Source organism: Hyperolius riggenbachi, chromosome 5, assembly GCF_040937935.1.
Source record: "Hyperolius riggenbachi isolate aHypRig1 chromosome 5, aHypRig1.pri, whole genome shotgun sequence".
NCBI classification, from domain to species: Eukaryota; Metazoa; Chordata; class Amphibia; order Anura; family Hyperoliidae; genus Hyperolius; species Hyperolius riggenbachi.
This window is the reverse complement of record NC_090650.1, coordinates 264,778,537-264,804,071: the sequence shown is the minus strand read 5'-3', so window position 1 is coordinate 264,804,071 and position 25,535 is coordinate 264,778,537. Positions and strand designations below refer to the sequence as shown.

General features: G+C 45.0%; 1 protein-coding gene across 3 annotated transcripts in view; it reads right to left on the bottom strand.

Moving 5' to 3' along the window:
• LOC137518702 (uncharacterized) overlaps positions 1-25,535 on the bottom strand; it is a 268,697-nt gene that overhangs the window by 108,497 nt on the left and 134,665 nt on the right. For 2 of the 3 annotated variants that reach the window (XM_068236883.1, XM_068236885.1), the window contains 3 exons: positions 20,752-20,970; positions 14,159-14,411; positions 1,079-1,242 (listed from right to left, as the gene is read on the bottom strand). In XM_068236883.1, coding sequence (XP_068092984.1) covers positions 1,079-1,242; positions 14,159-14,411; positions 20,752-20,970 — 636 coding nt within the window. The remainder of the gene's footprint in view (positions 1-1,078; positions 1,243-14,158; positions 14,412-20,751; positions 20,971-25,535) is intronic. The other variant, XM_068236884.1, reaches the window with a different exon arrangement.

The window sequence follows — 25,535 nt, the reverse complement described above, 5'->3', positions numbered from 1 at the left end:
CTACTGTTCCCAGCAGACACAGAACAGTACACAGAATGCTATATAGTGTGGCTGAACGAGCGGTGTACTACTGTTCCCAGCAGACACAGAACAGTACACAGAATGCTATATAGTGTGGCTGAACGAGCGGTGTACTACTGTTCCCAGCAGACACAGAACAGTACACAGAATGCTATATAGTGTGGCTGAACGAGCGGTGTACTACTGTTCCCAGCAGACACAGAACAGTACACAGAATGCTATATAGTGTGGCTGAACGAGCGGTGTACTACTGTTCCCAGCAGCGACACACAATGACTGGGGGGGACCCTGGCTAGCGTGGCTGGAGCGCGAACTACCCTGCCTGCCTACCCAAAGCTAAACCCACAGACAAATGGCGGAGATATGACGTGGTTCGGGTATTTATTTACCCGAACCACGTGACAGTTCGGCCAATCAGAGCGCGTTCGGGTCCGAACCACGTGACCCGTTCGGCCAATCACAGCGCTAGCCGAACGTTCGGGGAACGTTCGGCCATGCGCTCTTAGTTCGGCCATATGGCCGAACGGTTTGGCCGAGCACCGTCAGGTGTTCGGCCGAACTCGAACATCACCCGAACAGGGTGATGTTCTGCAGAACCCGAACAGTGGCGAACACTGTTCGCCCAACACTAATCAGACCCCCCCAGCACATCATCCCCATAGGGGGGAAAAAAGGGGGGCAATCTGATCTCCCTGCCTGCACCCTGATCTGTGCTGGGGGCTGCAGAGCCCACCCAGCACAGATCAATCAAACCAGCGCTGGTCCTTAAGGGGGGGTAAAGGGTGGGTCCTCAAGTGGTTAAGAGGCTTCCCCCTCCCAAAGTTCACCTGGGGATATTTTTCATTTTATAGATTCTCTTGAACATGTTTTCTAGGCTATCCAGTTGTGTAATTCTTGGAAAAATGCAACCTTGAAGTAATGCCTCCTTGTGTACTTCCTCCCATTATATACTGCCCCTTTCATGTTGACCATTACAGTTGTCTCCAATTTATAAGTGCCATTAACACATAATGTTAAGTCAGTGTTAATGATCAAGAAGTCCTGAATGAACTCTTACCTTAGGAAATAGATATACAGAACTGAGGAAGATATAATGAATATCATGGTGTATATCAGTAAAGTGATGAGAATGCCCGGAGTTCCAGATTGATCTGTTCGAAAGAAATACCAATACAGCTTTGCTGCATCTGCAATAGGCCTCTCCGCACTATAAGAAAGTCTCTGTAATAGGGAAGAGAAGAAGGCGAATAAAAAAAAAAAGTACTCAGTAAAAAGGAAAAAGCAAAAAAAAAAAAAAAAAAAAACAATGAAACATATAACCGTAGGCATACTTTTTTTTTTTTTTGGGGGGGGGGGGGGGGGGGGACGGGACACATCAGATTTTGATATGCCAAAATTTCAGGACACACAGTTATTGTAGCAGTGAAGAAGGTGAATATAATGGGCAGCATGGTGGCGCTGGCGTAGTGGTTAGCACTCTTGCCTTACAGCACTGGGTCCCTGGTTCAAACCTAGCTAGGGCACTATCTGCACAGAGTTGGTATGTTCTCCCTGTGTCTGCATGGGTTTCCTCCAGTGACTTTTATTTTCTCCCACATCCCAAAAACATACAGATAAGTTAATTGGTTTCCCACAAAAAAAAATTGTCCCTAGCCTATAATACATACACTACACAATACATTAATTGGCCCTAGACTGTGATACCTACATAGACATATCACTATGGTAGGGATTAGATTGTGAACTCCTCTAAGGGATATTTAAGTAACAAGACAATATATTCTGTAGAGCGCTGTGGAAGGTGTTGGCAATATATAAATACTAAATATTAATAATAATAATAATAATAATAATAATGGAATCACAGTTTCCTGTAATGAACACTATTGCTGATCATAACTTAAATAAGTGACCCCCATTCCATATTTATAAAACAGGAAGAATATTATTATATATTATTAGAATTTAGTGTATTTATTTTAGTTTATTTTTTTTACAACGAAAAAATGGGAGGTTTTCATTGACAGTAGAAACTGTAGCAAGAAAGAAAAAGGATTGCTTGTTTGATATGGGCAATACAGACACTTTAGGGCTTTACTTGTCTGTTTCATTAAACAGGATTATGACACCAATGTGTCCACCTTACATATGATTCTAAATGTTCAGGTCACCTAGCAGCAGCTAAATATTTATAAAAGAATTACTTTATTTAGAGAGTTGTATGCCAGCTATCAGCTTAGATTCACTGCTCACCATTGAACAGAGTGACTCATCATATGCTTTTGTGAACACAGATGAGTCAGTATAGAACAATAAGTACACTCTGCTTTAGATCACAAGGACATTTTACGAAGGAGTTATATTTAGAAAAACATAACTTAAATAGCAAGTGAAGGCAAGTGTTAGTTTAGGATTTTACAGAAGAGAAACATCAAGGGAATCAGAAAATACTGTGGTCTAGAAAATGTGCAAGTGTGCAGGTGCAATTGTAGCCTGGTACACTATAGTGTATTATAAAATAAACCCTCACATCCAGGGTGGCTTGCAAATTTTTGCCAAAGTAATTTTCACATCGAAAGTTCTTTTTTCAATTCTGTGAAAATATTAGCGAAAGTACATTGTATTTTCACAATATGGTCAATGGAACTTTTTTCGCAAATTCGCAAAAATACAAAAAAATCTACTGCAAAAATCATTTATTTTAGCCTGAAAGTTTGCGTAAACACAAAAAAATCTCAAAAATATTACAAAATGAGTTGACAGCATTTTTGCTTGAAAGTTAAAGTTTACATTATTTTCGTGAAAATGAATCTGGGAAGAGTAATGGTATTTTTGTTCATCACTGCTCCCATCAACAAGATTTTTTTTTTTTAAGACTAATGCTGGCAGGCCCAGATTTACATTACAGGAGATTATAGGCACAGATGTTCTGGCACCCTAGACTTCGCCCTCCATCAACCTACAAACCGCACCACAAGTGTGCTGGCTGTCTCAGCTGTCACTTCACTTAGCCCGAGGTACCATCAATATTAAGTTGCTAGCGGTGCCCCCGACTGAAGGAAGATCTCATCAGTGGATCTTCTTTCCACTCTCATCAGGATTTTGCTTAGGGAAAAGGGGATTGAGGTGTTCTGGGAGGGAAGTGAATCACCGTCCCATCATCAGGCACCTGTAGGCGCATGCCTTCAGTGCCTTATAGTAAATCCGGCACTGAAGGCTGGCTAAATGCAGCAATCTAACTAAGAAAACTTTAGTCCATTTCACCACACAGATTATGGTGAAAATGATCAAAGCCTCATACACACATTAACCACTTGAGGACCCACCCTTTACCCCCCCTTAAGGACCAGCGCTGTTTGTTGTGATCTGTGCTGGGTGGGCTCTGCAGCCCCCAGCACAGATCAGGGTGCACGCAGAGCGATCAGATCGCCCCCCTTTTTTCCCCCCTATGGGGATGATGTGCAGGGGGGGTCTGATCGCTCCTGCGTGCAGGCTAGTTGCGGGGGGGGGGCACCTCAAAGCCCCCCTCCGTGGCGACATTCACCCCCCTCCCTCTCCTACCTCTCCCCCCTCTCCCTGTCACATGGCGGCGATCCCCTGCCGCTGATTGGCCGGGGATCGCCGATCTGCCTTACGGCGCTGCTGCGCAACAGCGCCGTACAATGTAAACAAAGCGGATTATTTCCGCTTGTGTTTACATTTAGCCTGCGAGCCGCCATCGGCGGCCCGCAGGCTATTCACGGAGCCCCCCGCCGTGAATTGACAGGAAGCAGCCGCTCGCGCGAGCGGCTGCTTCCTGATTAATCAGCCTGCAGCTGGCGACGCAGTACTGCGTCGCTGGTCCTGCAGCTGCCACTTTGCCGACGCACGGTATAAGCGTGCGGTCGGCAAGTGGTTAAATGAATCTCCCCCCAAACCCTAAAACAGAATGATGAGATGTGAACAGCTTGCTCAGTTCTATAGAGAGAGGAGACTAGGGTAATAAGCAGGAGGCACCCTGCTGTAACAACAGCCATCCACTGAGAATAAACCTAGAGGGTGAATCACTGCATGGATGGCCTACTATATTGTTGGACACCTATAATCATGCTAACGTATTTCAGGCAACAGAAATCAGGCATGTGTATGTAGTGTAACTGACTAATCGAAAAATGCTAACCAATCAAGCTGTTATCATGCTACACAGTTATTGCAAGACTGAACAATTTTTTTTTGAACAGCTGATTATTTCTTTCAAGCAAGAAAAATATATGACAAGCACATTATGTTACATTTAAAAATGATTGCTTTTAACAGTTTGGTGTCAAGTCACACAACTTTTGTCTGAAGTTACAGGGTTACAAGTCGGTAATATACTAAAACTATGGAATGGAAGAAAATGTTGGTAATAAATTTCAGGTCTTACTCAGGGAGTCTCTGTTTATGGCTAGGAAGACAGTAGTGATAAACTGGAACTGGATGGCACCTTCTGGTACCTCGACTAATACTTCTCTATAAATTATAACACTAAGGGCCATATGCAATTTACTTTTTCACCTGAGTTTTCTCCTAGGTGATATTTTTAAACTTGTCAATAAAATGCCTTTTAAGCCACCAGAAAACAAGAAAATGCTCAAAATAATTTTGATAGGACTTTTTCACCTACTTTTTGGTACTTTTTTAGTTGAAAAGTACTGAAAAGTCATTATACCCGAAGATGAAAAGTCAGGTGAAAAAGTGAATTGCATATGGCCCTAAGCAATATTGCTCAAATACCCCTTTTCAAAATTCGAGTTAGGTCGAATTCGAATAGTAAATTATTCGAGATCAGTCGAATATTCGAGTCGAATAATTTTTACTATTCGATTCGACCTCGGAATTCGAGCTCACTATTCGAGTCGGTATTCGAGCTCATTATTCGAGCTGACTATTCGAAATGGCCTTAAATAGCTTCCAACACTTGTTTTGAGGGTGAATGATGCAAGAAACCTCTTTTTTTCCAAGTAACAACAGCAAGTGATTATGTGGGGATGTTCCTTTAAAAAAAAAAGTTGAAAAGAGAAGTTGTGTCCAGAAATTTGTTCAGTACTGTATATACTTCTTCTTCTTCTTCTTTATCTTCTATATCTTCTTCTTCTTCTTCTTCTTCTTCTTCTTCTATATCTTCTTCTTCTATATCTTCTTCTTCTATATATTCTTCTATATCTTCTTCTTCTTTTATATTGTCTTCTTCTTCTTCTTCTTCATCTTCTTCATCATCATCTTCTTCTTCTTCATCTTCTTTTTCTTCATCTTCTTCATCTTCTTCTTCATCTTCTTCTTCATCTTCTTCATCTTCTTCTTCATCTTCTTCATCTTCTTCATCTTCTTCTTCTTCTTCATCTTCTTCATCTTCAACTTCTTCATCTTCTTCTTCTTCTTCATCTTCTTCATCTTCTTCATCTTCTTCTTCTTCTTCTTCTTCATCTTCTTCATCTTCAACTTCTTCATCTTCTTCTTCTTCTTCATCTTCTTCATCTTCTTCATCTTCTTCTTCATCTTCTTCTTCTTCTTCATCATCTTCTTCTTCTTCATCTTCTTCATCTTCATCTTCTTCATCTTCTTCTTCTTCTTCTTCATCTTCTTCTTCTTCTTCATCATCTTCTTCTTCTTCATCTTCTTCATCTTCTTCATCTTCATCTTCTTCATCTTCTTCTTCTTCATCATCTTCATCTTCTTCTTCATCTTCTTCTTCTTCATCATCTTCATCTTCTTCTTCTTCATCTTCTTCTTCTTCATCTTCATCTTCTTCATCTTCTTCATCTTCATCTTCTTCATCTTCTTCATCTTCTTCTTCTTCATCTTCATCTTCTTCTCCTTCTTCTTCTTCTTCTTCTTCTTCATCTTCTTCTTCTTCTTCTTCATCTTCTTCTTCTTCATCTTCTTCATCTTCTTCTATATCGTCTTCTTCTTCACTTATTTCTCTTTTCAAATTTTTTTTTTAAAGAAATGCAGCTATTTTTGAGCGTAGCAAATAGCTGGTGGCGCACGCATGTTGGAAGCGCCATTGTATGTGCTCCCTGGCAGTGGAAACACACAGACAGCAGGAGGTAAATTCAGCAGCAGGAGGAGGAGGATGAGTGTGTGGCAGCAGGCAGTCAATGAGGCAGGCAGCGTGACATAATAGCCCTGGTACCTAGCGGTGATACCAGGGCTGTAAATAAACACAGCAGGCAGGAGGTCCCAGACAGCGGTCGTGTAGCCCACATTGTGTCCAATACACAACTGGGACAACACAGTTTTCAACCCGGGCACCTCAGAAAAATTAAACCTTTTTTTTTTTTATGGTTTTGTAGTTTTGTTTTTACAACAAATTACACAGACAGATATAGCTATTTTTTGACGTAATAGCTGGTGGCAGAGTGGCAGCAGAAGGTAAATCTGTGTACCCTGGCGTTGGGAAACACAGACAGACAGACAGCAGCAGCAGCAGCAGGAGGAATGGAGGAGTAATGTGAGCAGCTATTGTTTGACGTAATAGCTGGTGGCAGAGTGGCAGCAGAAGGTAAATCTGTGTACCCTGGCGTTGGGAAACACAGACAGACAGCAGCATCAGCAGGAGGAATGGAGGAGTAGTGTGAGTGTGGCAGCAGGCAGGCAGCGTGACATAATAGCCCTGGTACCTAGCAGTGATACCAGGGCTGTAAATAAACACAGCAGGCAGGAGGTCCCAGACAGCGGTCGTGTAGCCCACATTGTGTCCAATACACAACTGGGACAACACAGTTTTCAACCCGGGCACCTCAGAAAAATTAAACCTTTTTTTTTTTTATGGTTTTGTAGTTTTGGTTTTACAACCAATTACACAGATATAGCTATTTTTTGACGTAATAGCTGGTGGCAGAGTGGCAGCAGAAGGTAAATCTGTGTACCCTGGCGTTGGGAAACACAGACAGACAGACAGCAGCAGCAGGAGGAATGGAGGAGTAATGTGAGCAGCTATTGTTTGACGTAATAGCTGGTGGCAGAGTGGCAGCAGAAGGTAAATCTGTGTACCCTGGCGTTGGGAAACACAGACAGAGAGCAGCATCAGCAGGAGGAATGGAGGAGTAGTGTGAGTGTGGCAGCAGGCAGGTAGCGTGACATAATAGCCCTGGTACCTAGCGGTGATACCAGGCCGTAAATGAACACAACAGGAGGTCCCAGACAGCGGTCGTGCAGCCCACATCGTGTCCAATACACAACTGGGACAACTCAGTTTTCAACCCAGGCACCTCAGAAAAATTAAACCTTTTTTTTTTTTTTTTTATGGTTTTTTGGTTTTGTTTGTAAAACAAATTACACAGATATATAGCTATTGTTTGACGTAATAGCTGGTGGCAGAGTGGCAGCAGAAGGTAAATCTGTGTACCCTGGCAGTGGGAAACACAGACAGACAGCAGAAGGGCAGTACACAGCAGCCCACTGTAGGTGTAAAATGTGTGGCTGCAGGCGACGTAATAGTCAAAGTGAACCAGGCTGGCTTAGTGAGCAGGAGCCAGGAGGTGGTAAAGGGTGGTAAGGCACATTAACGATGGTTCTTAGCCAGTTCATGTCCCCCTCTCGCCGACAACAGGGGCCAGGAACTCGCCTTCCACCCACGCCTGGTTCATCTTGAGAAACGTCAGTCTGTCCACAGACTTGTGAGACAGACGTGAGCGTTTCTCGGTGACCACACCACCAGCTGCACTGAAGCAGCGCTCGGACAGCACGCTGGAAGGGGGGCAGGACAGCACTTCCAGGGCGTACTGCGCCAGCTCGCTCCAGATCTCCAGGCGCTTGACCCAATACTCCATGGGATCAACAGGGGCATCGCTGTCAAGCCCGCTGTAGGACCCCATGTAGTCAGCCACCATGCGGGTCAGGCGCTGGCTGTGACCGGTGGAGGATGCTGCTGCATGCACCTCCTCTCTAGTCACTGCTGCCGGAGCCTCTACAGTCCTGTAGAGCTCGTGGCTGAGAGACAGCAGGTCTGTGGGGCGCTTGCTGCTGGATGCAGGCACCTGCTGCTGCCTCTGTGCTCGCTGCTGGACAGTGGGGGTGGAAGGCTGGGGGAAGGCTTCCTCCAAGCGCTCAACAAGGGCCTGCTGCAAGCTCCTTATTTGTTGCGCTGGGTCTCCTCCTGCAGGCGGCAGGAACTGGCTCAACTTCCCCTTGAGGCGTGGGTCCAACATCATGCTGATCCAGATGTCCTCCCTCTGCTTCATCTGGATCACCCTGGGGTCCTTGCGCAGGCACGCCAGCATGTGCGCTGCCATTGGGAAGAGGCGGGCCACGTGTGCTGGCACATCGACGGCAGTGCTGTCCTCCTCATCCTCCTCCTCTGCCGCCTCATCCTCTCTCCACCCCCGCACCAACTCAGCTGCACTGTGCTGCTCCCCCTCATCAGCAGCAAGGTCAGGGACCTCCACCAAGTCCTCCTCCTCCTCCCCCTCAGAGGTGGACTGTGCAGCTGCTTGCCACTCCTGCTGGTCCAAGGCTGCCGCTCCCTGTTCCAGCAAAGCATCGAGGGCCCTGTTCAGCAGACAAACCAGGGGCACCCACTCACAGACCATAGCATGGTCCCTGCTCACCATGTTAGTGGCCTGCAGAAAGGGAGCCAGCACTAAGCACACCTGCTGCATGTGCCTCCAGTCATCATCGGGGACGATGGACGGGATGTTGCTGGTCTTGTCCCTTCTCTGAGCGGCGGAAACAGTGGCCAGGGCAAGGTACTGGTTGACAGCGTGCTTCTGTTCAACCAGACGCTCCAACATCGCCAGGGTGGAGTTCCAGCGAGTCGGAACGTCAAGGATCAGCCGATGGCGTGGCAGATCCAGCTCCTTTTGCACGTCTTCCAGGCTCGCACAGGCTGCAGCTGAGCGCCGGAAGTGACGCACAACGTTCCTTGCCGTTTCCAGCAGTTCGCCCATCCCCTGGTAGGTGCGCAAGAACTTCTGCACTACCAGGTTCAGCACGTGGGCAAGACAGGGGATGTGGGTCAGGTTTCCCCTGTCTATTGCGGCAACCAGATTGGCCCCATTGTCGGCCACCACCTCTCCGACTCTGAGGCCTCTGGGGGTCAGCCAAATCCTCTCCTGCTCCTGGAGTTTGGCCCACACATGGGTTGCCGTCAGCTTGGTCTTCCCAAGGCTGACCAAGTGCAGCAGCGCTTGGCAGTGGCGGGCCTTCACGCTGCTGCTGAGGCGGGGGGTTTGGCCAGGTGTGCCGGAGGATGGCAGAGGATCGGAGGAACCTGCTGCAGTTCCCCTGACCCTGCGGGGTGGCACCACCCACTGTGTTGCTGCTGCTGCTGTGCCCGCTGCTGCTCTCCCATCCTCACCCCCTTCCACCAAGCTGACCCAGTGGACAGTGAAGGACAGGTAGCGGCCTGTCCCGAAGCGGCTGCTCCAGGAGTCCATGGTGACGTGGACCCTTTCACCAACCGCGTGCTCCAGCCCTCGCTCCACATTGGCCATCACAAAGCGGTGCAGTGCAGGAATGGCCTTGCGGGAGAAAAAGTGTCTGCTGGGGAGCTGCCAGTCTGGGGCTGCGCAAGCAAGCAGCGCACGAATGTCGCTCCCCTCCTGCACGAGCGTGTACGGCAGGAGTTGGGAGCACATGGCCCGTGCCAGCAAGCCGTTCAGCTGCCGCACGCGACGGCTGCTGGGAGGCAGAGCCCTAACCACCCCCTGGAAGGACTCGCTCAAAAGGCTCTGGCGTGGCCTTTTGCTGGCACGGGAATCAGCAGACACAGCGGAGGAGGCCACTGAGGACTGGCTGCCAGAACAGGCCTCAGTGTCGGCGGCAGGAGTTGCAGAGGGGGGAGGAGCAGTGCGTTTCCGCACTCCTGCTGGTGCTGCTGGAGGAGCAGGAGGGCGGGTGGCTGCTGTTGCTGCTGCTGCTGAAGGCTGTGCAGTGATGGGTGTGGTGCCACTGCCAGCACCAGATGCCTTCAGCCTCTGGAACTCCTGATGCTGGTGGAAATGTTTTGCAGCAAGGTGGTTGATGAGCGAGCTGGTGCAGAACTTTAAGGGGTCTGCACCTCTGCTCAACTTCCGCTGACAGTGGTTGCAAGTGGCGTACTTGCTGTACACTGTGGGCATGGTGAAAAAGCGCCAGATTGGTGACAGAAACATCCCCCTACGGCATGGAAGCGCTGCTGCCTGTCTCCCTGTGGTGGTTGGGGGGGGGCTTGGGGGGCTTGGGTGCGGCTGGTGGTGGTACTGGCAGATGCTGCTGCTGCTGCTGCTGAGCCTGAGACACCAGCAGGCTGTGGGACCTGCCTACTGCTGCTGCCAATGCTTGCAATGATGCGCCCCCTTGCAAGGCCCACAAGAGCATCCTCCTCCTCCTCCTCTGAGCTGCTGAGGACGACATCCCCTGGAGGTGGTGGCACCCAGTCTCTGTCTGTCACCGGGTCATCAACATCCTCCCCCTCCTGAAACATGTCCTGCTGGGATGAGGACCCCCCAAACTCCTCTCCTGATGCATGGATGGGCTGCTTGACTGTCGCCACAGTCTTGCTGTCCAATCCCTCATCCCCCAAAGTGCCCATCAGCATCTCCTCCTCAAGATCGCCAACAACAGCAGACAATTTACTCATGATGCCTGGGGTCAAAAGACTGCTGAATGACAGGTCGGCGAGTGACGGTGAACTGGCCTCCTCCCCAGACCCTGCTGGGCGGCTGCTGCGAACAGGGGTGGTGGTGGTGGTGGTGAGGGTGGAGGCCTCAGATGCAGAGCTGATGGCGGGCTGCTCATCCTCCGTCATGAGTTGCACCACAGTGTCTGCATGCTTTTCCACAATGGGACGTTTCCAACCCGGCTGGAGGAAAATCGGAGCAGGTGCTACACGCTGCTGCTGCTGTGTCTCTGCAGCGTGAGTTGCAGATGCTCCTGCTGGGCAGCGCCCAAGGCGTCCACGGCCAGTGGCTATGGGAGGAATGTTAGCCACTGACGCTGCTGCTGCGGAACTGTGCATGGTGGCGCGCCCGCGCCCGCGGCTTGCCACAATGCTGCTCCCTCTCCTCCTGATTCCCTTGCTGCCCTTCCCCTTGCCCAAACCGCGCTGGCTGCCACTTCCAGACATCTTCGATGTTTTGGGCGTATAGACAAAAGTTTTTTAAAAGGGCGGGTGAAAAGTGGGGTACTTTAATGGAGTGGGTTGGTGGGTGAGGTGACTGAGTGAGTGTCCCTAGTACAGTAAGTAAGTAGTAACAGTCAGGAAGTACAACTAGCAGTTACAATAATCAGTAGTAATCACAAGTAAATTTAGTGTGTGTACACTACAGACAGTGAGTGCACGCACGCGCAAACACGCGCAGGAGCTAGCCTATGAACAGTGACTGAGTGAGTGTCCCTAGTACAGTAAGTAAGTAAGTAGTAACAGTCAGTAAGTACAACTAACTAATTACAATAATCAATCAGTTATCAGAAGGAAATAGAGTGTGTGTAGTGTGTACACAGACAGTGAGTGCACACACGCAGGAGCTAGTAGCCTATGAACAGTGACTGAGTGTCCTAGACTCCTAGTACAGTAAGAGTAAGTAGTAACAGTAAGTACAACTAACTAATTACAATAATCAATCAGTTATCAGAAGGAAATAGAGTGTGTGTAGTGTGTGTACACAGACAGTGAGTGCACACACGCAGGAGCTAGTAGCCTATGAACAGTGACTGAGTGTCCTAGACTCCTAGTACAGTAAGAGTAAGTAGTAACAGTAAGTACAACTAACTAATTACAATAAGCAATCAGTTATCAGAAGGAAATAGAGTGTGTGTAGTGTGTGTACACAGACAGTGAGTGCACACACGCAGGAGCTAGTAGCCTATGAACAGTGACTGAGTGTCCTAGACTCCTAGTACAGTAAGTAGTAACAGTAAGTACAACTAACTAATTACAATAATCAATCAGTTATCAGAAGGAAATAGAGTGTGTGTAGTGTGTACACAGACAGTGAGTGCACACACGCAGGAGCTAGTAGCCTATGAACAGTGACTGAGTGTCCTAGACTCCTAGTACAGTAAGTAGTAACAGTAAGTACAACTAACTAATTACAATAATCAATCAGTTATCAGAAGGAAATAGAGTGTGTGTAGTGTGTACACAGACAGTGAGTGCACACACGCAGGAGCTAGTAGCCTATGAACAGTGACTGAGTGTCCTAGACTCCTAGTACAGTAAGTAGTAACAGTGAGTACAACTAACTAATTACAATATTCAATTACAATAATCAATCAGTTATCAGAACTTGGAAATAGAGTGTGTGTAGTGTGTACACAGACAGTGAGTGCACACACGCAGGAGCAGCTAGTAGCCTATGAACAGTGACAGTGAGTGTCCTAGTACAGTTACAGTATATAACTACAATACTAATACAATCAGTAGTAAAGGACAGCAGAAATACTGGTATAGAATAGAGAGAAATAAACAGAGGACAGGAGGACAGCTGCCCAGTGCCCACACAGGCAGGCCCTGAGGCCTAAAGCTGTAAGCCTGCAGCAGCTGGCCTGTCTCTATGTAACACAAAAGCTACTAACTAAAATACAATGTCTAACTAACTAACAACAATATAGGTGTGTATAGGAGGTGTATGTGAGCAAAAACGCTAGGTAAATGACCACAATAAAGCTCTTGCTAAGTCAAAGCACAAAGGAGCAACTCTCTCTCTATGCAAGTCTCAGGCAAGGACGGAGAAACGTAACATGGCGGCCGCTATTTATAGGGTAGGGGCTGGCCAGGGTCCCCCTCTGTGATTGGCTGCCGTCAGAGGGCCTGGGAGCCCTCTGATTGGCTCTAAGGACATCAATCTGGGCTATGACGCTATTCGAGCTCGGTACCGAGCTCGAATAGCGCCGTTTGCTCGAATAGCTCGAATAGTGAATGGGCTATTCGAGTGTACGCGAATAGCCCATTCGAATAGCTACAGCTATTCGGAGCTCGAATACCGAGCTCGAATAGCTGGAAAAGAGCTCGAATATTCGAGCTACTCGAATATTCGAGCTCTGCTGAGCACCACTGGCCCTAAGTGCTCAAACTGCCAGCTGTGGTATAGTGAAACAGGGTGGGTGGAATTGGAGGATTTTTGTGGATTCTGAGGAGAGTGACATGGCTAAGTATGTTACTTTTTGTGTGACTAGCTTTCTTTTTGTTTATGTTAAGAACATTTAACATGTTGTTTAGGTGATGTTACTTACTGGTCGATATATAATTGGTGATAGCTATAACACAAGTTCTATCCTTAAGGTCCGTACACACGCCCGACTGGAGGCAACGACGGGTCCGTCGTCACCTCCCGCTGGGTGGGCGTTCCAGCAACAGTCCGGCATGTGTACAGTCTGTCGGCGGACTGATACGGGCGGATCGCTCAGAAACAGCCGTATCAGTCCGCTGACAGACTGTACACACGCCGGACTGTCGCTGGAATGCCCACCCAGCGGGAGGTGACGACGGACACGTCGTTGCCTCCAGTCCGGCGTGTGTACAGACCTTAATACATCTCTATTTTATTCTGACTTCTCCTGCTATTGTTGTATTATGTACACCAGGGGTCCCCAAACTTTTTCAATCAAGGGCCGGGTCAACATACTTCAGACTGCTGGGGGGCAGGAAAATACATAAAATGATGTAGAAAAACGTTACATTGAACCTAAGTATTGTAGACAGTGCCTATTAACATGGGCAGCCCTCATGTCTCCCATTTATCCAGAGATGATATTATGCCACCAACACAGCATGTGCAGAAAGTATGCCTCCCAACACGGCTTTCTGGCTTCCACATGGAAGGGTTGTGCCAGCACTGCTATGCTATATCTGGGCCGCCAATATTTAAAGATGCAGTGGACAACATCTATAAGTAATACATTTTGTATGTGGGGGCCAGTGAAAAAGCCTAAGGGGGCCACATTCAGCCCGTGGGCCTTAGTTTGAGGACCACTGATGTACACCTATCTTGATTGTGAGATACTGCATTTGTCTATTTAATATGTTATCTTTTGACATGTTATACTGCTGTTATTTCATGATATTTAACTCAATAAAAGTGTTTAAAAAATATTATTGCCTCGTGTGCAGCAATAATTTTTGAATAAAAGAATGACTCACTTTCTACAAACTTTTTTTTTCAAACCTGATACAGCAGTTATTTTTGTGACTTACCCCTAAGAATGCATCAACTATAAATACAGCCAAAGGGTCTAGTACTGTCCAGAGACCCAAAGCAATGATAAACTTTGACAAGATAGCAGGGAATGAGTGAAACAGTATTTGACAGCTCCATCTTAGAAGAATCATTAGGAACATTGATATATTTAAGGACATTGGTCCCACCACAACCATAAACAGCTCTTCTCCAGTATGCATTAAAGAATGCTGATAGGTTAGCTCCACAGTGTGAGGATAAAATGCAAAGCTGTAGGAAAAAAAAGAGACATGCTAAATAACTAGAGTATAAAAAGATTACTACTAGATTATAAATTATTCAATACCATATATTGACTTGTGCTGTGTATTGTTTTAATTGGATTCCTTGCAGTTTAAAAAAGTATTTACCCTTTATTTTGCATAATTTGCATAATTTACTTTATATACAGGTAGTCCCTGATTTATGAACAAATGGCAAGAAAATAGGAACAAGTAAAAACATTTTTTCAATAGGACCTTTTAGTTTTTGAGAATATTTTAGAAAATTCAAAGAAAAAAACGAATGTTTTTTAAACTCGGTAAAATTATATTTTGCTGCGGTACACTGTAGAGATGGGCCGAACGGTTCGCCGGCGAACGGTTCCAGGCGAACTTTGGGGGTTCGCGTTCGCCTGCATCAGGCGAACTTTTGCGGAAGTTCGAATCGCCCCATAAAGCTGTATTGAGCAAAATTTTTCGCCTCCATTTTACTGTCAGCAGACATGTTATTGTGAAACACACTGCTTTCAGTGCTAAAGACCCCACCCACCCTCACTTCAAGCTAGGTCCTTTTATACCATTTGACTCAGTTTTCTGCCTACACTAATTAGTTATGGGACAGCTGCTACACACTCTGCTAGGGAGATTTTAATTGGCCTCCCACCTCCCTCCTACCGGAGGTAGGAGGGTCTCTTCTGCCAGGGAATTATACTATTTTAAAAACCAGTATACATCATACCATAGCCGGGAATAAACCCAGATCTCACTGTGTGGTGGGCACGTCACCCTAAGCACTGTATCACTACAGTAGTAAGTGAAGTTTGCCTAAAATTTAACATTTATGCTCAACGCAATAGAACCATTAGGTTGCTTAAAGGAGAACTGTAGTGAGAGGTATATGGAGGCTGCCATATTGATTTCCTTTTAAGCTATACCAGTTGCCTGGCAGCCCTGCTGATCTATTTGGCTGCAGTAGTGTGAATCACACCAGAAACAAGCATGCAGCTAATCTTGTCAGATCTTACAAAAATGTCAAACACCAGATCATACCATAGCTGGGAATCGAACCCAGATCTCACTGTGTGGTGGGCACGTCACCCTAAGCACTGTACCACTACAGAAGTAAGTGAAGCTTGCCTAAAATTTAACATTTATGCTCAATGCAATAGAACCATTAGGTTGCTTAAAGGAGAACTGTAGTGAGAGGTATATGGAGGCTGCCATATTGATTTCCTTTTAAGCTATACCAGTTGCCTGGCAGCCCTGCTGATCTATTTGGCTGCAGTAATAATAATCCAAACATTTGTATAGCGCTTTTCTCCTGTCAGACTCAAAGCGCTCAAGAGCTGCAGCCACAGGGACGCACTCAAGAGGCCACCCTGCAGTGTTAGGGAGTCTTGCCTTGAACTCCTTACTGAATAGGTACTTGACCTAGCCAGGATTCAAACCCTGGTCTCCCATGTCAAAGGCAGAGCCCTTAACCAGTACACTATCCAGCCACTGTAGTGTGAATCACACCAGAAACAAGCATGCAGCTAATCTTGTCAGATCTTACAAAAATGTCAAACACCAGATCTGCTGCATGCTTGTTCAGGGTCTAGGGCTAAAAGTATTGGAGGCAGAGGATCTGCAGGATAGCCAGGTAACTGGTATTGCTTAACCACTTGCCGACCGCACGCTTATACCGTGCGTTGGCAAAGTGGCAGCTGCAGGACCAGCGACGCAGTATTGCGTCGCCAGCTGCAGGCTGATTAATCAGGAAGCAGCCGCTCGTGCGAGCGGCTGCTTCCTGTCAATTCACGGCGGGGGGCTCCGTGAATAGCCTGCGGGCCGCCGATGGCGGCTCGCAGGCTAAATGTAAACACAAGCGGAAATAATCCGCTTTGTTTACATTGTACGGCGCTGCTGCGCAGCAGCGCCGTAAGGCAGATCGGCGATCCCCGGCCAATCAGCGGCCGGGGATCGCCGCCATGTGACAGGAGACAGCCTGTCACTGGCTGCACAGGACGGATAGCGTCCTGTGCAGCCCGGATCTCCAGGGGGGGGCCAGGTAGGAGAGGGAGGGGGAGGATTTCGCCGCGGAGGGGGGCTTTGAGGTGCCCCCCCCCCGCAACACCCGGCAGGCAGGAGCGATCAGACCCCCCCAGCACATCATCCCCCTAGTGGGGAAAAAAGGGGGGCGATCTGGTCGCTCTGCCTGCACGCTGATCTGTGCTGGGGGCTGCAGAGCCCACCCAGCACAGATCAGCTAAGACAGCGCTGGTCCTTAAGGGGGGGGTAAAGGGTGGGTCCTCAAGTGGTTAAAAGGAAATCAATATGGCAGCCTCCATATACCTCTCACTACAGTTCTCCTTTAAGCAACCTAATGGTTCTATTGCATTGAGCATAAATGTTAAATTTTAGGCAAGCTTCACTTACTTCTGTAGTGGTACAGTGCTTAGGGTGACGTGCCCACCACACAGTGAGATCTGGGTTCGATTCTCAGCTATGGTATGATCTGGTGTTTGACATTTTTGTAAGATCTGACAAGATTAGCTGCATGCTTGTTTCTGGTGTGATTCACACTACTGCAGCCAAATAGATCAGCAGGGCTGCCAGGCAACTGGTATAGCTTAAAAGGAAATCAATATGGCAGCCTCCATATACCTCTCACTACAGTTCTCCTTTAAGCAACCTAATGGTTCTATTGCATTGAGCATAAATGTTAAATTTTAGGCAAGCTTCACTTACTTCTGTAGTGGGACAGTGCTTAGGGTGACGTGCCCACCACACAGTGAGATCTGGGTTCGATTCCCAGCTATGGTATGATCTGGTGTTTGACATTTTTGTAAGATCTGACAAGATTAGCTGCATGCTTGTTTCTGGTGTGATTCACACTACTGCAGCCAAATAGATCAGCAGGGCTGACAGGCAACTGGTATAGCTTAAAAGGAAATCAATATGGCAGCCTCCATATACCTCTCACTACAGTTCTCCTTTAAGCAACCTAATGGTTCTATTGCATTGAGCATAAATGTTAAATTTTAGGCAAGCTTCACTTACTTCTGTAGTGGTACAGTGCTTAGGGTGATGTGCCCACCACACAGTGAGATCTGGGTTCGATTCCCAGCTATGGTATGATCTGGTGTTTGACATTTTTGTAAGATCTGACAAGATTAGCTGCATGCTTGTTTCTGGTGTGATTCACACTACTGCAGCCAAATAGATCAGCAGGGCTGCCAGGCAACTGGTATAGCTTAAAAGGAAATCAATATGGCAGCCTCCATATACCTCTCACTACAGTTCTCCTTTAAGCAACCTAATGGTTCTATTGCATTGAGCATAAATGTTAAATTTTAGGCAAGGTTCACTTACTTCTGTAGTGGTACAGTGCTTAGGGTGATGTGCCCACCACACAATGAGATCTGGGTTTGATTCCCAGCTATGGTATGATGTATACTCATGTATGTATTCCCAGCTATGGTATGATGTATACTCATGTATGTATTCCCAGCTATGGTATGATGTATACTGGTTTTTAAAATAGTATAATTCCCTGGCAGAAGAGACCCTCCTCCCTCTGGTAGGAGGGAGGAGGGAATAGGTAGAAGGGTAGATAAAATCTCCCTAGCAGAGTGTGTAGCAGCTGTCCCATAACTAATTAGTGTAGGTAGGCAAATGGTATAAAGGACCTTGCTTGGAGGAGGGAGGGAGGGTGGGTCCTCCAGCAGTGATGTGTATTTCACTCAATTAGGTGTGGCTCCAGGTATTAGAGCTTTTGAAACATGTTTTCTATCATTTTTCCAGCTGATAGAATGTTTTAAAACTTTGAAAGTTCGCCTCCCCATTGAAGTCTATTGCGGTTCGCGAACTTTTTCGCGAACCGAACCTTTTGCGGAAGTTCGCGAACAGGGTTCGCGAACCTAAAATCGGAGGTTCGGCCCAACTCTAGTACACTGTACTATATAGTGAGTTCCGAGTTCTACATACACATTTTATACATTTTAACCACTTGCGAACGAGCCACCACATTAAAACATCCTGTTGGATCCTGTTAATGGCTCAAGGACGTTTTTAATGTGTTGCTCACTCCCGCTGCCGATGTGCACATGCACACTTTGCCTGACACTATTACCCATTGGGACACTGCCATCCATGATTGGGGAAGGAAGACAAGCATTCCCATACCCAATTGCAATGCCTACAATGAATGGACATGACCCCGACCAGGGCCAGGTCCATTTATAAAACAGGAAGCAGTTAAAAGTTTGTAAAGTGTAAAAAAAAAGTGAAAAGTGGAAAGTGTTTGCAGCTCCATCTAGTGGCAAAAAGTAAAATTACATGCACACACACACATACATACACATACACTTATAATTAATTAATATAATGAATCGCTTCCACTTCCAAAGTGAAAACACTTGTGTAAAAAAAAAAATCAATTTAAAAAAATACATAAATATCAGCTTTAAAATTTTTTTAAAAATTCAACCTATATTTCAAAATAATATATTGTCACCATACTTTACGATAGGGACCTAATTGAATTGGTTTAATAACCAGGACAAATGGGCAAATACAATGTGTGGGTTTTATTCACAGAAGAAAGTTTTATTTTAAAACTATAATTTCCAAAAACTGAGAAATAATGATTTTTTTTTCAAATTTTTTTCCCATTAAAGTGCATTTAGAATAAAATAATTCTTAGAAAAATATACTAAACACAGAAAGCCTAATTGGCGGTGAAAAAAACAAGGTATTGATAATTTTGCTGTGATAAGTAGTAATAAAGCTATTGGTGAATAAAAGGGAGGAGCACTGAAAGGTAAAAAATTACTCTGGTCCGTGATCCAGCGTGGTAACCCTCTGAAAGTGGAATCAATTCATTTTTAAATTCTTAATAACTTATAATCGCAATTATAACATTTTATGTGAAATTTTGTATAAGTGAAATTAGCACATTATAATAATCACTAGGACAGAAGGAAGCACAAAGGGGCAGAGGTGGTACAGAGGGACACAATGGTGGTAGATGAACACAGTGGAGTCATGTTTAGTGCTGGTGTTTGATTTCAAGTTGTCCTTATATTCGACCTGAATATGGCTGTCCGAATTTGGACCTTGCTGACCCAAAAAACACATGATGAAATGGCAAAAATTTTAGCAAAATTGCGATGAAGTATATTGCTGACTTTAAGGCCCATATGCAATTCACTTTTTCACCTGAGATATCTCCAAGTTAACATTTTCTAACCATGTCATAAAATCCCTTTTAAGCCACCAGCAAACAAGAAATACTCGAAATAATTTTGATAACACTTTCTCTTTACTTTTTGGTACTTTTTAGATTACAGAATGCTGAAAAGTTATTTTAAAAAGAAGTTGAAAAATGATCTCCTAGGAGAAAACTCAGGTAAAAAAGTGAATTGCATATGGGACAAACTGTTAATAGCAAAGAACCCATACATACTAGCCCCAGCCCCATGATTCCACTTGCTGCTCTCCCCTCTCCCCACACACATAGCAGGCATCCCTACTGGACCTAGGACACCCTGGGACACCAGCAGCAGGACACCCACAGCACCCGGATGTAGGTGTCCTGGGGTGTCCTGAGTCCAGCTGTGCCTGAGTGGCTGCGATTAACTCATTCCAATCAGCAGTATTCTTCAATGTAATTTAGCTAAAATGTGTGCATTGCATCATGTGTTTTTCAGGTCAGCAAGGTCCAAATTCAAACAGCTATTTTCAGGTTGAATATAAGGACAACCTAAAATCAAATACCAGCACTGAACATAACTTACAAACAACCTTCTAGAATAGAACCTGTAGGGGACCTTGAAGTCAATAAGCATGAGAAAATTCATTTTAGCCAAATGCGTTGAAGTCAATGCAATAAAAAAACTTTTTCTGGAAAGTTATAATTTTCACAAAAGTATTTATCTTGTGAAAATCCACTGTATTTCCATGAAAAGTTTCGATGCGAAAAGTGTGTCTCATCCCTAGTCAGATGATCTGCAGGCACACAAGTGAGTGTAATGGACGGCGGTGCCTGCCTTTTATAAGGGGGAGTGGCTCCAGGAGGGAGTGTAGCCTGATTGGCTACAATGTGCCTGCTGACTGTGATGTAGAGGGTCAAAGTTGACCCTAATGGTGCATTATGGGGGCGAACCGAACTTCAGGAGAGTTTGCGGTTCTCTGCGATCGCTAACCACGGAAGTTCCCCGGGAATCGTTCGCTGGTGAACCGTTCGGGCCATCTCTACTAATTTATCACAACTGTTTGATATATTATTATTATTATTATTATTGTTGCTGTTATTGTTACTATTATTTTTATTTGGACAAGTAAATACATTTTAAAATGTTACTCACTGTAGCACAGGAATAGAAATTGCCTGAAGGAAAAGCCACTGACTGCAGTAATGTAGATAAAGCCTCATAAACCACATCAAGGTCATCATAAGCATAACTGTCCAGAAGTCATGCGACCTCCACTGCCCCATATCCAGCTCTGAAAACACAGCCCATATTATTAATGTGGTGTGCTTTGCAATCTTTTGATACATGTGTATTTCCTTCATTGTTTTGTTACTGCAAGAGAACATTAACAAAGTGTTAGAGAACAATGAATATACATTGTACCGTAGTTATTAGAAATACACACACAATATTTACTCAGTAGACCAAAATAAGGAGCACAGAAGGCCTTTGTACATGAAAATTATTTCATGACTATAAGGAAAAAGAGAAAGAGGCGCCCTGATATAATAAAAGCATCTAAAATCAGCTTAAAATCGAAAAGTGATATGAGGTAGCTTACCTCAATGACGAAACCTCTGTAGTTAATACAAGGGATTTTTATTAGCACAGGCAACGCGTTTCGCGGGTCTCAGCCCGCTTCATCAGGCCAGTAAAAGTGCCTACAATAGCAACAAGAACTCCTCAATATACTTGTACATGTATATCAAACATAATAGTAAAAAATGTTCTACCAAGATCATAAACATTGCATCATATCATATTGATCAAATTTTTAGATGCGTTTTTGTACATACATAATGTTTTTTTATAAATTATTATTATGTAAGAAAGAGTAATACTGGTGATAATCGTTAGCAGTAAAGATACTAATCGCAATAAAGGAGGAAAACTTAATGGGCCTGATTCACAAAGCGGCGCAAACCGTCCAGCACGGGCGCGCCAAAACAGCCAGCACGCGAAGCGCCGCCCGCGGACCGCCGCACGCGCAAAACGCCACGACCCGCGCGATCGCGGACCCCCGCGAATCGCGGCAAACCGCGCACGCAAAAGCCCGCAACCACACGAACCACGGCACCCCGCGCGCGCAAAAGCCCGCGAACGGCACCCCACACGCCAACCGCCCAGCACACCCACGCCAAACAGCCCGCACCGCCCCGCGAACCAGGGAGTAAATTCAATAATAATTATAATAATAATAGTAGTCGCTGCTTTATAAAAATAAATAATAAGTATCAACATTGTTGGTAATATTAAGAATCCATAGTAAAAGTATATCGCTCATAAAATCATAATATAAATTTGTATAAACACAAATAACAATTAGGACTTGGCCAGCTATTGAATATAAATATACATAAAGTCAAACTAAGGTGGTATCTCACAGCTACATAAGCTATTCGATCACAGCACTAGTTGCTCTTTAAAAAATAGACTGGTCACAAATAGGCTAAAAGAAAAGACACAGTATTTCATTGTGCTAAGTTTGAGTATGGTGGGTGAACAGCAGGGGGAGCGTTAGGTGGTCTGAAGGAATGAGGGTCAGAGCACTTACCAAATAGAAAAGATCATCTAGCATAGGGAGCCTCTGTAGGGGGCTCTGCAGAGCTGTCTTAAATAACTTCTGTAATGTCTGAACAGCATGCTTGCTGAAAAAGGGGCGGCACCGGAAGTTATTGATGACATCACACAAAGGGCCGCCCACCGGAAGTACTGGCGGCACCATTTTGGTTCTGGGCGATGTATAGGGAAAGGCTATTGAATGCCAGCACTTTGCTTATTTAATAGAGAACATCCAGATGCTGGGGGAAAAAAGTTTTAGTAAATGGACACTAGATGGCAGCAGTGTTAACAATTCTTCAGTATAGATAGTGCTGGAGATTTGTGCTTGTTATAAAAGCTTCTTTAAACATAGGTGATTGTTGGTAATAGGTGGCTTATAGTGAATTCTCAAGGTTGGTCTGAACTGCACTATCTCAATTGGAACCAATTTTACTAATTACATTATATTAATAATACTAAAATAGTGAATAATAATTATTATGCTAAATTATTACAAAATGCTATAAGTGCATATTGTTGGTATCAGGTGGGGTATCATAATTTGCTCATAAATTTATTAAGAAGTGTGCATGAAATAATATTTTTAGTTATGAAAAATGATTAAAAAAAAAAAAAAAAAAAGAATACATAAATAAATGAATAAAATATATAATAATTAATAAATATGTTTCAAAGACATCATTATAATGCCGTCATATGTGCATAGTGCGTGTTGTGCTTGTCATTTGATAGCTACTAGCTCATAAGCATTACTATTGGGGAAAAGGAACTGGAGAGGTGGAGGAGACAGTTGGAAACTAGGAAGTGTAAGTATCTGGTCCAGGGGGAAATTATGTATGGACAGAGTTGGTAGATAGTATATCTTATGGGGATACGTATAGTGAGCTGGACCTCTGAGTTAGAAATTGTGCTCTAAACATTCATTTAAACCCTCTGGTTTGAGGGTTCTCAATCTGAAGATCCAGAACATCTCTCTTGCCCGCAACCGAGCTATTCGATCGGAGCAGGAGGGATTGTCGGGTATCTGTTCTATGGGCATGAAGAATAGTGTTTTTGGATCCGAGTTGTGGCACTCCGCGAAGTGCCTTGAGAGACTGTGTTTGGTATATGCTTTGGTGATGTTCCTTCTATGTTGGCCGAGTCTGGCTCTTATTTGCTGAGTGGTACGTCCAACGTACTGTTTTTTACAGGGGCAAGTGATGAGGTAAATAACATGGGTGGTGCTGCAGTGGAATGAATGGGTGATTTCATATGAGTCTTGTGTGATTTCACAAATGAAAGAAAGTTGCCCTGGATGCAGATAATCACAGGCCAGACATTTAGATGACTTGCATTTTTGTATATTTGGAGTGGTATTTGAACTAGGTGCATGGGATACTAGTGCTCGTGGTCTGCTAGGGGCTACAATGTTTTTTAGGGTTTTTGCTCTTCTGAAGACCAGCTTGGGTTTAGCCTCTAGTTTGGGGCAGAGGTAGGGATCCTTTAATAGGGTTGGCCAATGCTTGTTGATTATAGATCTAATATTTTTGTGGTTAGAGCTAAAGCGAGTAATGAATGTGGGTTGAGAGTCTGGGGTTTCGTCTTTTTTAGTTTTTGTCTTTAGGAGGGTCTCCTGGTCAAGTTGTCTAGCTCTATGTCTAGCAGATTGAATAAGTTGTTTTGGAAATGATCGCTCTAAGAACTTGTTTTCCAGATTGTCTGCTTGGGTGTCATATATAGATAAATCGGAGCAGTTCTTACGTATACGTCTAAACTGCCCGAAAGGTATATTGGTCTTCCAAGGCTTATGATGCGAACTCCCATAATGTACATAGGAGTTCGCATCAACCTTCTTGAAAAAGGTTTTTGATTTGACCACCCTATCCACAATGTACAGTGTCACATCTAGATAGTCGATGGTAAGTGGGTTTGTGTCCATGGTGAATTTTAGTCCCCAATCATTGTTATTGATGGATTCTACAAAGTTCTCTATGGTGATGGTCTCTCCTTCCCACACGAGGATGATGTCATCTATATATCTATAGTACTTTATAATATTATTGCGATATGGAGTTTGGCTCAAAAATAATTGTTCAAAGAGACCCATTGTAAGATTTGCGAAGGACGGAGCTAGATTGGCCCCCATCGCTGTACCCCTGGTTTGTAAATACGTTGTTTCCTGAAATGTGAAGATGTTATGAGTGAGTATGAACTGAGTTGCTTGAAGGAGAAAGTTTTTTTGAGGGATAGGCATAGTAGTGTCAGAATATAGAAAATGGGCTATGGATTGTAGACCCACTTCGTGTCTAATATTAGTATAAAGAGCAGTGACATCTAGTGTCACCCAGTGGTAATTTGGTGACCATCTGAATGAAGTAAATGTTTGAATGAGTTGACTGGAATCTTTTAGATAGGAAGGAAGTGTGATTACATATTTTTGCAGAAAATGATCTATGTATTCAGATAAGGGAGAGGTTAGGGATCCAATGCCAGCAATAATGGGACGGCCAGGGGGGTTTATTAGTGATTTATGGATTTTTCCCTCCCTCAGGCCCTGTCCCATCACCTCTTCACACCATTCCCACTGACCCTAGGGGACACCCATCCCCTTCACTTGTCACTACCCACTCCCCATCCCCTCCCTTCCCATCACTTGACCCCACTCCCCCATGCACAGATTTAGGGCTAGATCCTGCAAATATCAGCATCCATGATACAACCCCTGACACAAACCCGTCCACACCCCCTGGCCCTCCCTCATCTCAGCCCCCAATATCCCCCCCATCAGGATCACCTCCTGTGCCCCTTCCCCGCTCCAACCCCATGCCATCTGTCCGGACCAAGTCCCATTCCACGATTCCTGAATACTTTCATGGCACTCAAACTTCATATCCTGATAAAAATTCCTCATCCTTACTCACCTCCTCCTCATCTGAATCTGACACTCCATCTTTTTTAGAACTTCTGACCCTCCTTACCAAGGACCCCCCACTCCGCCCTCTTCTTCCAAATCCTCTGTCACAAAACCAACTAGCCAAACCACAAATCCCCAAGGCCCAAAAGAGACCCGCCTCCAGCCCCGAAAACGTGGCAGAAGGGGCAGCAAAAAGAAGGGACATCATGGGGAACAAATCCAAATAGAAACACCTCAACAGAATCCCTCTGCACAATACACATCCATTTTTAATCTTTCCTCCCACCTCCTTACTCAAACTGAAATACAAGTTCTCAGCCGCGGCCTTTCCTTTTGTCCAACAAAAACATCTAATCTATTCGAATTATTTGTTGACCTCAATGCTTTTACAAGAAAAATTACACTAAAAAGATACTTTATGATGAAAGATCTCAAAAAATCT